At 46.7% G+C, this 12,036-nt stretch overlaps 1 protein-coding gene across 1 annotated transcript in view; it reads right to left on the bottom strand.

Moving 5' to 3' along the window:
* Positions 1-12,036, bottom strand: part of LOC119978355 (rasGAP-activating-like protein 1) — a 398,828-nt gene that overhangs the window by 346,747 nt on the left and 40,045 nt on the right. The window contains exon 4 of the mRNA XM_038819933.1: positions 6,526-6,587. Coding sequence (XP_038675861.1) covers positions 6,526-6,587 — 62 coding nt within the window. The remainder of the gene's footprint in view (positions 1-6,525; positions 6,588-12,036) is intronic.

Consider the following 12,036-nt stretch of genomic DNA (forward strand, 5'->3'; position numbering starts at 1 on the left):
ACACATCTCCTCTAAACTTTGCCCCTCGCACCGTAAACCTTAAACTTATGTCCCCTAATAAATGACTCTTCCACCCTGGGAAAGCTTCTGACTATCCACTCTGTCCATGTCACTCATAATCTTGCAGGCTTCTATCAGGTTGCCCTTCAACCTTTGTCGTTCCAGTGAGAATAAACAGCCTTTTGTCATAGTTAGTGCCCTCCATACAAGGCAACAACCTGACAAACCTCTTCTGTATCTTCTCCAAAGCCTCCACATCCTTCTGGTACTGTGTTAATCACTGGATAAAAGCAAATTACTGTGGATGCTGGAATCTGAAACCAAATAGAAAATGCTCAGCAGGTCTGGCCTTGCGTCATATTGACAGCTTCCAGTTCACGGGCACTAACCACCTCCTATTCACCATGAATGTGCAATCTCTCGACACCTCCATCCCACACCAGGACGGCCTGAGAGCTCTTCGCTTCTTTCTCGAAAAGAGGCCCGGACAATTCCCATCCACCACCACTCTCCTCCGCTTGGCTGAACTCGTTCCATCACGCAACAACTTTTCCTTTAACTCATCCCATTTTCTCCAAATCAAAGGTGTAGCAATGGGTACCCGCACGGGTCCTAGCTACGCTTGCCTTTTTATGGGGTATGAGAAACATTCCTTGTTCCAGGCCGACCCGGGTCCCCTCCCACAACTCCTTTACCGATACATTGATGACTATTTTGGTGCCGCGTCATGCTCTCATCCAGACCTGGAAAAATTCATTAACTTCGCTTCCAGTTTCCACCCCTCCATCACTTTTACCTGGTCCATCTCAGACACTTCCCTTCCCTTGCTTGATCTTTCTGTCTCCATTTCCGGCAATGGACTATCTACTAATATCCACTACAGGCCCACTGACTCCCACAGCTATCTGGACTACAGCTCTTCACACCCTACACCCTGTAAGGACTCCATCCCTTTCTCTCAACTCCTTCGCCTCCGTTGCATTTGTTCCGATGATGCCACTTTCCAGAATGGTGCTTCAAAAATGTGTTCCTTCTTCCTCAACCGTGATTTCCCACCTACAGTTGTTGACAGGGCCCTCAACAGTGTGCAGTATATCTTCCGCGCCACTACCCTCGCCCCCTCCCCTCCCTCCCAGAACAAGGATAGAGTCCCCCTCGTTCTCACATTTCACCCCACCAGTCTCCATATGCAAAGCATAATCCTCCGCCATTTTCATCAACTCCAGCATGATGCCACCATCAAACACATCTTCCCTTCACTCCCTCTGTCAGCATTCCGCAGAGACCATTCCCTCCGACACAATCTAGTCCACTCCTCCACTACACCCAACACCTCTCCCATCACCCATGGAACCTTCCCATCCAATCGCAGAAGGTGTAACACCTGCCCCTTGACCTCTTCCATGCTTAACATCCCAGGCCCAAAACGCTCATTCCAGGTTAAGCAGCGTTTCACTTGCACCTCTTCCTATTTGGTCTACTGCATTCGCTGCTCCCAATGTGGTCTCCTCAATATCGGAGAGACCAAACGCAGACTGGGTGATCGCTTTGCTGAGCATCTTCGGTCTGTGCGCATTCAGGACCCTGACCATCCTGTTGCCTGCCATTTTAACACAAGACCCTGCTCTCATGCCCACATGTCTGTCCTTGGCCTGCTGCAATGTTCCAATGAAGCTCACCAACATCTCATCTTCCGGTTAGGCACGCTACAGCCTTCCGCCCTGAACACCGAATTCAACAACTTCAGATGATTCGCCCTACCCCACCTTTACCCATTTGTCTTCATCCCATTTCATTTTAACTGTTTTTTACCATTCATTTCTCTCTTGTCTTTCTTTATATATATTCAACCACCCCCCATCTTATCTACCTTTCATTACCCTTTCTCCCCTTTGCTTCTCCCTTCCCCTCCCTCCACATTTACATCTGTCACAATTTACCCTCTGATGTTAGTTTCTCTGCAGTTTGGCCTTTCACACATTTTGTTCTCTCTGGGGACTGCCATTAGCACTCTTTCACCTTGGTTTCTGTGGCCATTAGCACCCCGTTTCCCTGGGTTTCTGTGGCTATGACTCATCTTTAATTCTCACTCCACAGTACAAATATTTCCCACTTTCTCTGTCTTTAGCTTTGACAAAGAGTCATCGGACTTGAAACGTCAGCTTTTTTCTCTCTCTGCAGATGCTGTCAGACCTGCTGAGATTTTCCAGCATTTTCTTTTTGGCTTCTGGTAGTGTGGCGACCAGAATTGAACACCATATCCCAAGTGTGGCCTAATTAAGGTTCTATACAGCTGCAGCATGACTTGCTAATTTTTATACTCAATGCCCCGGCCAATGAAGGCAAGTTAATAAATATTCTTTATTAATTAATCACAAAACGACTGGACTATTCCTCCCTGTTTTATATATTTTCTCTCAGAATACCAAATTGAAAATATACACCACTAAGAACCGGTGTTCCAAGTTACTCTTCTGGGTTTTGGGATTACCTCTCATTTAAAACAGCAGGTTCTGAACAAGAAACAATGCCTGCATTAATATCAACATGCTTATTTATTACCATAAGTGGATGACCTGACCCTTTTGGCAGTGTTGTAATCAAGGTGGCTCATCTCACACGCAACGTGCAGTCACTTTGTTGAGTGAATGGGAAACAGCAAATCACATGAAATTGAATCCTCAAAAATGCAGCACAATAGAATTGTGATCTATTCAATGTGTTTAATAGTTAAGTAAGATGCACTTTTTGGAAGGCTAGACTTATCAAAGAGCATGTGAGCGAATTCTTGCCAAACCATCCGAAAGTAAACATGCAATGGAATTAACAAGAAAAGACACAATTCCACAAATAAGCTATGGAATAATAGGCTACGCGACAGCCCAATCCCCGACTTTATAAAACTCATAAATACTATGTAAATGATTGATAATTTACAAAACTCAACCTGACAATTTATGGTCCATGGACTTTACTACAAAATACATGGAGCAGTGGACCTTTCAATTCTATTCTGCAAATTATGGAGACCTGTATTTTACAACATACTTTAATTATTTGTATGCTAAAATAATTGTGCAATCCTTCCATTATTTCATACTTTATTTTTATTATAATGATTTTCTATAACTACAATCTGAATTATGATTACTTGCTCTATTTGTTTCATCATCACAATTCGGCAACTGTCCCCATGATAATTTTTCAATAAGCCGAATATTAAAAATACTCCAGTAACATTGGCATTGCTGCACCTCAGCCTTAAGGACCGTCACAGCATTTCCCATGAATGCTCATTCGGCTGCAATAGATTCCTGGGTTGAAATGAATGAAATGAATGAAAATCGCTTATTGTCACGCGTAGGCTTCAAATTAAGTTACTGTGAAAAGCCCCTAGTCGCCACATTCCGGCGCCTGTTCGGGGAGGCTGTTACGGGAATCGAACCGTGCTGCTGGCCTGCTTGGTCTGCTTTCAAAGCCAGCGATTTAGCCCTGTGCTAAACAGCCCCGGTTCCAAAATGCCATTGGCCCTCTCCTCCATTTTGGAGAGGTTTGGGATTTGTACGGCGAAGGCTGTTGCCTGGGGTAACAACAATCTTGCCGCTGGCCTTAGCTGCGCTGTCACAGATTTGCTGGGCATGGTGAGATAGTGCATGGTAGCAGGCGTGGGTGTAATGCACATAACTGATGGTGCTGCCTCTCAAATTGTCAACATCTCTGTAATCTTCCACTACCACACTCCATTAAGTATACCTATTCCTGAGAGAGGACTGGGGGATACATGTGAAGCTGGAGGAGTTGCAGAGCTAAGCCACTGTAGAACCCAGTTCATTCCTCGTTCCTTCACCACCATCGCATCTGTTCCGATGATGCCACATTCCAAACTGGTGCACCTGACATGTCTTCCTTCTTCCTTAATCGTGGTTTCCCACCCGCTGTGGTTGGCAGGGCTCTCGACCATGTCCAACTATCTCCTGCACCTTTGATCTCACCCCTTCCCCTTCCTTTCAGAACCAGAACCCCTTGTCCTCATTTTTCACACCGCCAGCCTCTGCATTCAAAGAATCATCCTCCACCAATTCCACCAACTCCAGCATGATGCCACCACCAAACTCATCTTCCCCTCACTCCACCTGGCAGCATTCCTCAGTGACCGTACCCTCCAGGATACCCTGGTCCATTCCTCTATTACCCCCAACACCTCACCCTCTCCCCACGGTACCTTCCCGTGTAATCGCAGAAGCTGCAACATCTGCCCTTTACCTCCTCCCTGCTCACTATCCAAGGACCTAAACATTCTTTTCAGATGAGGCAGCGCTTCACGTGCGCCTCCATCAATCTAGTCTGTTGCATTCGCTGCTCCCAGTGGGGTCTACTCCACATTTGAGAGGCTAAGGACCCAGACTTTTCTGTCATTTGCCATTTCAACTCACCGTCCTACTCAGCTCTGGCACTGCTGGGACTGATGAGGTTTCCGAGGGTGGGACTTCCTCCTGTGTGAGGGGCAGAAGTCCCAATCTCCTGCGGAGGGAGCCAGCTGACTTTACTTCAGGGTAGGTGGCAAGTAGTTTACTCCCCCCCCCCCCCCCCCTTCCCCCGCCGCCCACCTCCAGGCCAAGGTGTTAGCTCTGATAGCTTCTGATGAAAGATCATTGATCTGAAACATTAACTCTGTTTTTTTCTCCACAGATGCTGCCAGGCCTGTCTCCAGCATGTTACGATTTTATTTCAGATGTCCATATGTCTGTAATATTTTGCTTTTGTAAGGTGTTGGCTCCTTCGCGTTGCCACTGGACCATCTGGGTTGCCTTTTTTTGTCATATTGTTCTTCTAAAGGGGCCATTCTGGGAGCAGAGAAATTGCACTATTCTTGCACAATCTCACCTCAGTATCTTCCTGTAATTTCTCCTCTCGCTGCATGTATTCCCTTCTCCCAGACCTCTCTCACTTTTCTACGTCTAAGGGCAGCACGGTGGCACAAGTGATTAGCGCTGTGGCTTCACAGCGCCGGGGTCCCAGGTTCGATTCCGGCTTGGGTCGCTGTCTGTGCGGAGTCTGCACATCCTCCCCGTGTGTGCGTGGGTTTCCTACGGGTGCTCCGGTTTCCTCCCACAGTCCAAAGACGTGCAGGTTAGGTGGATTGGCCACGATAAATTGCCCTTAGTGACCAAAAATGGTTAGGAGGGGTTATTGGGTTACGGGGATAGGGTGGAGGTGAGGGCTTAAGTGGGTCGGTGCAGACTCGATGGGCCAAATGGCCTCCTTCTGCACTGTATGTTCTATGTTCTCCCACTACGCTTTCCTTACACAGGTTCTCTCCTTATTTCTGTACATCGCTCGTTCTTCCAATCTGCTTCGAAACACACACAATCTATCACAGTTAGATAGCAAATAGGAGAAGTGAATCGTTATCATTCAGACTCCCTAAAAAAAATGAGGACTTTCATTTTTTGCGTAAGGTTACTGTACTCAGGCAGTAAATCTTGTTCCAGTGTCGAGTACAGAAATTCCTGGTATCGGTTTCAACCAGCACATAACAATTCAATTCCAATAACAATGAATTCATCCATAATGGTTGCGCACGGCAGTTGGAAAATTAATCGGTTCTCAGACAATATATTATTCTATATTCATTGGAAGCTCTTTAAGGATTAATGTTTCAGAAGGATCTTGTAAAATGAGCTGCCTTTATTGTTTCTCGAACTCTTTTTCTCTGCTGCCTTCTCTCACACATTTCTTTTGCCTTATGTACTGGGTAGGGTCATTTTCTCTAGATGAGTAACCATGACATCTGGAGTTCACAATTTATCACAATTCCTTTCCTTCCCAGTCTTATGCTGTTCCGTTCTCAAATTCCACCCCATCTATCTCTGCCTCTCTCAGATACACCTTCAGTCTAGGTCCAGAGGGGGAGAAAAAGCAAACACTTGGTTGCAGAACCAGGCCACCTTTAAAAATGCTACTTCAGTCATCAGCACTGATTTTACGAGAAAAGTAACGATAATTAACGGGAGCAATAAGAATCGAAAGAAAGGATCTGCAGGCAGAAAATTCTCTCCCGGGTTGTTTCTTCGTTTTTAGCTGTTAAATTAATTGCCAGACGTGCTAGCTGAAGCTTCCCACGCATCTTGCCTGCATGACTGAAGTGCAATCTTATTGTAATTAAGGTTTGAAAACATCTCCCCCTACTTACTAATGAGAATTGGCAATATAATCACGGACAAACAACACAATGCAAACAGGAAAAATAAAGTGTAATGTATAGGCTTTGGTTTGGAGCTGGATTAAATACATATATTAATTGCCTTTTTCCAAGGTTTTCAAAAGCATTTCAATTACATCCTTTCAGACAATATCCTGTACAGTTTTTTTTTACTTTTTCCTCTTGGATCCTAAATTTTACAGGCTTATGAAAAATTCCAAACACATTTTGTTGGTTACACAACTCCTTCGCAACCAGATAACAAAGGAACATCAGCATTAGAACCTAGCCGCTCTAAGTCAAATTCGCAGAAGGTTTCTTACCTCTTAAATGAGCCGCAATGTGTTCCTTATTCAGAGAGATCTTCCCAATGACATCGTCGTACCTGAAAAGTTTACACAGGAAACATTTTAGTAGAAATTGACGTTTATAAATATTTATCCCAATTCCGTTCCTGAGCTCCAGGCAGCCTATGCTCCCCACCAGAAATCAGAAAATTAGCCTTAATGTTTTTAATTTGCACAAGAAGTTCTACTGCATATTAGCTATGCATCGGTGTTACTCTGTGTGGGAGTGGCATTGCACAAGAGTGACATTATGACCTCAGTCATCTCAGAGCAATGAACTATCCAGGATTGTAATCAGAATTGGGCAGCACGGTAACACAGTTGCTTCCCAGCTCCAGGGTCCCAGGTTCGATTCCCGGCTTAGGTCATTGTCTGTGCGGAGTCTGCACGTTCTCTTCATGTCTGCGTGGGTTTCCTCCGGGAGGTCTGGTTCCCTCCCACAGTCCAAAGATGTGTAGGTTAGGTGGATTGGCCATGCTATATCACCCTTTCTGTCCAAAAATGGTTAGGTCGAGTTACGGGGATAGGGTGGAGGTGTGGGGATAGGGTGGAAGGTATGGGCTTAGATAGGATTCTCTTTCCAAGGGCCGGTGCAGATTTGATGGGCCGAATGGCCTCCTTCTGCACTGTAAATTCTATGATCAATGAATTGATGTTTCAGCTGATAGCTTTGGGTCCATGAAGTAGTTATTTTTGTTTTCCATTCCGCCCATTTACACTTCCTGTCTGGATAATTATTCAGGCCCAAAAAGAATATCCTGAACTGAATGCGATTTCTCACAACAATATTCACTGAGGGGCCTGCAAGTTAATTAATCCATTGTCAGGTACTAAATGACTGACCCTCCGCATGTGGGGAGTTTAAACTGTGAACCAAAAGTAATGGGAAACATTGAGAATGATCGTAGGTAACTAGGGCAGATGTTTGCATGACCCAGATGCCACCTACCATGTTTACTTGCTTGTCTGCATTTTCTGCAGGAAAGGCTTCAAATTTTCTTGTTGGTCCAAAGCAGCTCCTTGTCATCATCCAACACAACAAACTAATTTTCAAATGACCCTTTCAGGCCTCTTTTTCTCCCTATTCTCTTTCGTGTTGGGTTGCTTCACACTTTCCACCATCGCCGAACTGCCCCACAACCTGAATATAATGGACCCCTGAGGTTCCAAAAGGGATTGTCTGACTGGAATTAAAGCCAATTTTCTAATTTTATTCTTCTGGATGGGAGCATCGTCTGCCTGGAGCTCATGAACTGAAAGCAACAAACATGTAGGCCACGGGTGGGAATTAATCCCTTTCTCACAAGAACAGGAACTCTCACCGTGTGGGCAGCCTGCCAGAATCATGGCCAGTAAATGTTGAGCTTGAGTAAGAGAAGTGTTGAAGTGGAAAGGGGGAAGTAAATGAGTGTGAGGAGGTGAAAGGGAAGGAAAGAGGATCGAAGCCATAAATAGTGCTTTACAAAAGGAGAATAGCAGAGCGGAAGCCAAGAGCATTGTCTAAGCATGAAGGAGGCAGGAGAGAGCAGCATCAACCAAGCAATAGAGGAAGAACAGAGCGCTCGCTCAAGCAGGGTGGGAGCAGCTCCTTGAACTGGTTGGAAAAGTGGAAGAGTTCCAAGCTTAAAGGGGAGGAGATACATAGATAGCATAAATGCTTCACAGCTCCAGGGTCCCAGGTTCGATTCCCGGCTGGGTCACTGTCTGTGCGGAGTCTGCACGTCCTCCCCGTGTGTGCGTGGGTTTCCTCTGGGTGCTCCGGTTTCCTCCCACAGTCCAAAGATGTGCGGGTTAGGTGGATTGGCCATGATAAAAATTGCCCGTAGTGTCCTTAAAAAAAAAGTAAGGCCAAGGGGGGGTTGTTGGGTTACGGGTATAGGGTGGATACGTGGGTTTGAGTAGGGTGATCATTGTTCGGCACAACATCGAGGGCCGAAGGGCCTGTTCTATGCTGTACTGTTCTATGTTCTATAGATACAGAGGAGATAGGAGCAGGAGGAGGCCTTTTGGCCCTTCGAGCCTGCTCCGCCATTCATCAAAATCATGGCTGATCATCCAACTCAATAGCCTAATCCTGCTTTCTCCTCATTTGATCCCATTCCCCCCATGGAGGAGAGTTGCTTTCAAGAATTTGTTTGGGGGGCTGAGAAGATAACTTAACTTTAACCGAGAGAAAATGACTGCACGTGAACTGGCAGATTTGGAAAGAAAGAAACAAAATATTGTTCTAATTTGTTCAAGATAATAATAATCTTTATTAGTGCCACAAATTGGCTTACATTAACACTGCAATGAAGTTACTGTGAAAATCCCCGAGTCGCCACATTCCGGCGTCAGTTCGGGTACCCTGAGGGAGAATTCAGAATGTCCAATTCACCTAACAGCACATCTTTCGGAACTTGTGGGAGGAAACCGGAGCACCCGAAGGAAACCCACGCAGACACGGGGAGAACGTGCAGACTCCGCACTGACAGTGACCCAAGCCGGGAATCTGGCCTGGGACCCTGGCGCTTTGAAGCAACAGTGCTACCCACTGTGCTACCGAGCTGCCCCTAAGATTGGAGCTAGTGGGGAATAGGTCAAGATCTTATCAGAACTTATCAGACTAGATGATATATTGCGAAGAAAAAAGGAGTTATAACTATTTACATCAGAGCAAAATTAATGGTAGAAAATACAGCACAGTTCAAATGCACTTTGTACTAGTGCTAATCGCATTTGTATATTATACTAAAGTCAAAGCTTCAGTTATTATTATTAACTCAAAATCTGACACTGATTCAGCTTCATTACATTCGGATAGGATAGACCGTCAACCTTTTAATGCGCCATGTTCATACTGTTTTCACATTTACAAAGACTTAAAGCAAAGTTGAGCAAATACAAAAATCACCTACAAAAATTTCACTCCAATCATCTCCTCTGAGACTCTCACACACTTAGCCTCCTCGCACTGATGGGTAAGTTACTATTGAGTATTGTTATTAAACATCTTTTTGGAGGCACAGTTAGTGACATCTGGGGGTTGGTTAAGCTCAGTTGGCTGACCAGCTGGTTCGTGATGCAGAGCGAAGCCAACAGCATAGATTTAATTCCCGTACAGGCTGAGGTTATTCATGAAGGCCCCAACTTCGCAACCTTGCCTCTCAGTTGAGGTGTGGTGATCCTCAGGTTAAAGCACCACCAGTCAGCTCTCCCTCTCAAAGGGGAAAACAGCCTATGGTCACCAGGGACTATGGCGACTTTACTTTACTTTTAGCGACATCTACAGTGAAAAAGAAAACAGTCGCCAAGACGATCAAATTCTAAAGACCTGCAGTCAGGAGGAGCTGATTTGTTCAATTCCTAATAATGAAAACCCTTTCAGCTCTGAAGTTTCATTATCTTCATGGGCAGCAGATCAAGGTTGGCAGGTTGGTGCTAAGAGAGGTCTTAGTATATATTGTACTTAGAACTAAATACCCCCATGCTAATACACGTCCAAACATGCACGTCCAAAGACGTGCAGGTTAGGTGGATTGGCCATGAGAAATTGCCCTTATTGACCAAAAAAGGTTAGGAGAGGTTATTGGGTTTCGGGGATAGGGTGGAAGTGAGGGCTTAAGTGGGTCAGTGCCGATTCGATGGGCCGAATGGCCTCCTTCTGCACTGTATGTTCTATGTTCAATACATCACCCAATAATTTGTAATGTTTAGAAATATCAGGCCCGGCGCATTTGCGCATGCCACCATGGCCGGCCCGAGTTTGCGCATGCGCGCCAACGGCCATCGCGAGTTCGCGCATGCACGTGGGTTGCCGTCCCGTTGCCAGCCCTGACGCAACATGGCGGAGATCTACAGGGACCCTGCGCGGAGGAACATAGGCCCCACCAGGACAAGCCCGCCTGCCAATTGGTAGGCCCTGAACGCGGGCCAGGCCATCGTGGAGGCCAACCCCCACCCCCCCGGAGTCGGATCCCCCCTCCACCCCCCCCCCCCCCCCCCCCATCATGCTGCCCCCGGCAGCCAGAACGCCGAGGACCACACGAGAACGACGCCGGCAGGACTCGGCCGAACTCAGCGGGCACTCGGCCCACCGCGCGGGGAGAATCGCCACGGACCAGCGTCGGAGTGGCATCGCGTGATTTGCGTCCCCCCCCCGCCCCCGCCGATTCTCTGAACCTGCTCGGGGTCAGAGAATCCCATCCCCTATCTATCTCTGTCCTTAAAGACACTCAGTGATTTAGCCTTTAGAGCCTTCTGCAGCAAAGAGTTCCACAGATTCACCACCCTCTGGCTGAAAAAATTCCTCCTCATCTCTGTTTTAAAGGATCGTCCCATCAGTCTGAGGCCGTGATCTCAGCTTCTAGTTTTTCCGACTTCATTCAGCTCAAGGTGGTAGTCTACAACAAGTAGATAATACAGTACACACTGAATATAAAAAAATATTCAACTCCAGTTTAGTATGTCATAGCTAATTTATGGTTCAGTGTTTCCTCCAATATATGAATGCTATAAACAGTGTCAGTGATAAATCCCCCACAACAGCAGAGCCAAGGACCAAGTTCTAAGCTATGTTGCTGGCAGACAAAATATTTTACAACAGGAACAACAACTTACTCTTAACTAGCGCCTTCAATGTAACAAAATGTGTCAAGGTGCTACAAAGGAGCATTAGCAAACAAAAAAATAAATAAATAAATCGTTTATTGTCACAAGTAGGCTTCAAATGAAGTTACTGTGAAATGCCCCCAGTCGCCACATTCCGGCGCCTGTTCGGGGAGGCTGGTACGGGAATTGAACCGTGCTGCTGGCCTGCCTTGGTCTGCTTTAAAAGCCAGCGATTTAGCCCAGTGTGCTAAACCAGACTGAGCCTGATGCACTATCAATTACGACGAGACGAGAGTAGAATGTAATTGAGGCTTTATTACACAGAGATGTGGAGCCTCCCACAGCTGCTGCTGAAATGGCTGCAGTTCGGAGAGCACACACATTTATACTCCGCCGACTGGGTGGAGCCAGCAGGCAGGGATATACCCCCGTACCTGTAGTACAGGGATCTTACCGTAATACCCTCGTGGGCAGTGCAGTATATACAATATAATACAACAGTGGTGACTACCACATTCACCCCCTGTTAAAAATGAGTCCAGTGGGGGTGGTGGAAAACTATTTACACACAGGTTGTCATTAAAATTTAAGAGGTTACAAATTTAGACAATCGGGTGCCTTGATCTGTCGTCGAGAGCGCCGCAGTAGTGGTGGCGACTCTGGCGTCGGCTCGGTCGTCGGTGACTCTGGGAGTGTGTCGACATCCTCTTCATCCCCGGGTGGGACCAAGGGGAGGACAGATCGTCTTGGAGCGGGGGCTGTGGTGGGATGCGCCGGGGGAAGGGAGGGTGGTGCCGGGGCAGAGTGGGGGGGGGGGGGGGGGTGTGCGCGGGGGGCCCAGCTGGTGCCAAGTCCCGAAGGGAGACTGTGTCTTGGCGGCTGTCGGGGTACGCTACG

This window comes from Scyliorhinus canicula, chromosome 1 (assembly GCF_902713615.1).
Source record: "Scyliorhinus canicula chromosome 1, sScyCan1.1, whole genome shotgun sequence".
Lineage (NCBI taxonomy): Eukaryota > Metazoa > Chordata > Chondrichthyes > Carcharhiniformes > Scyliorhinidae > Scyliorhinus > Scyliorhinus canicula.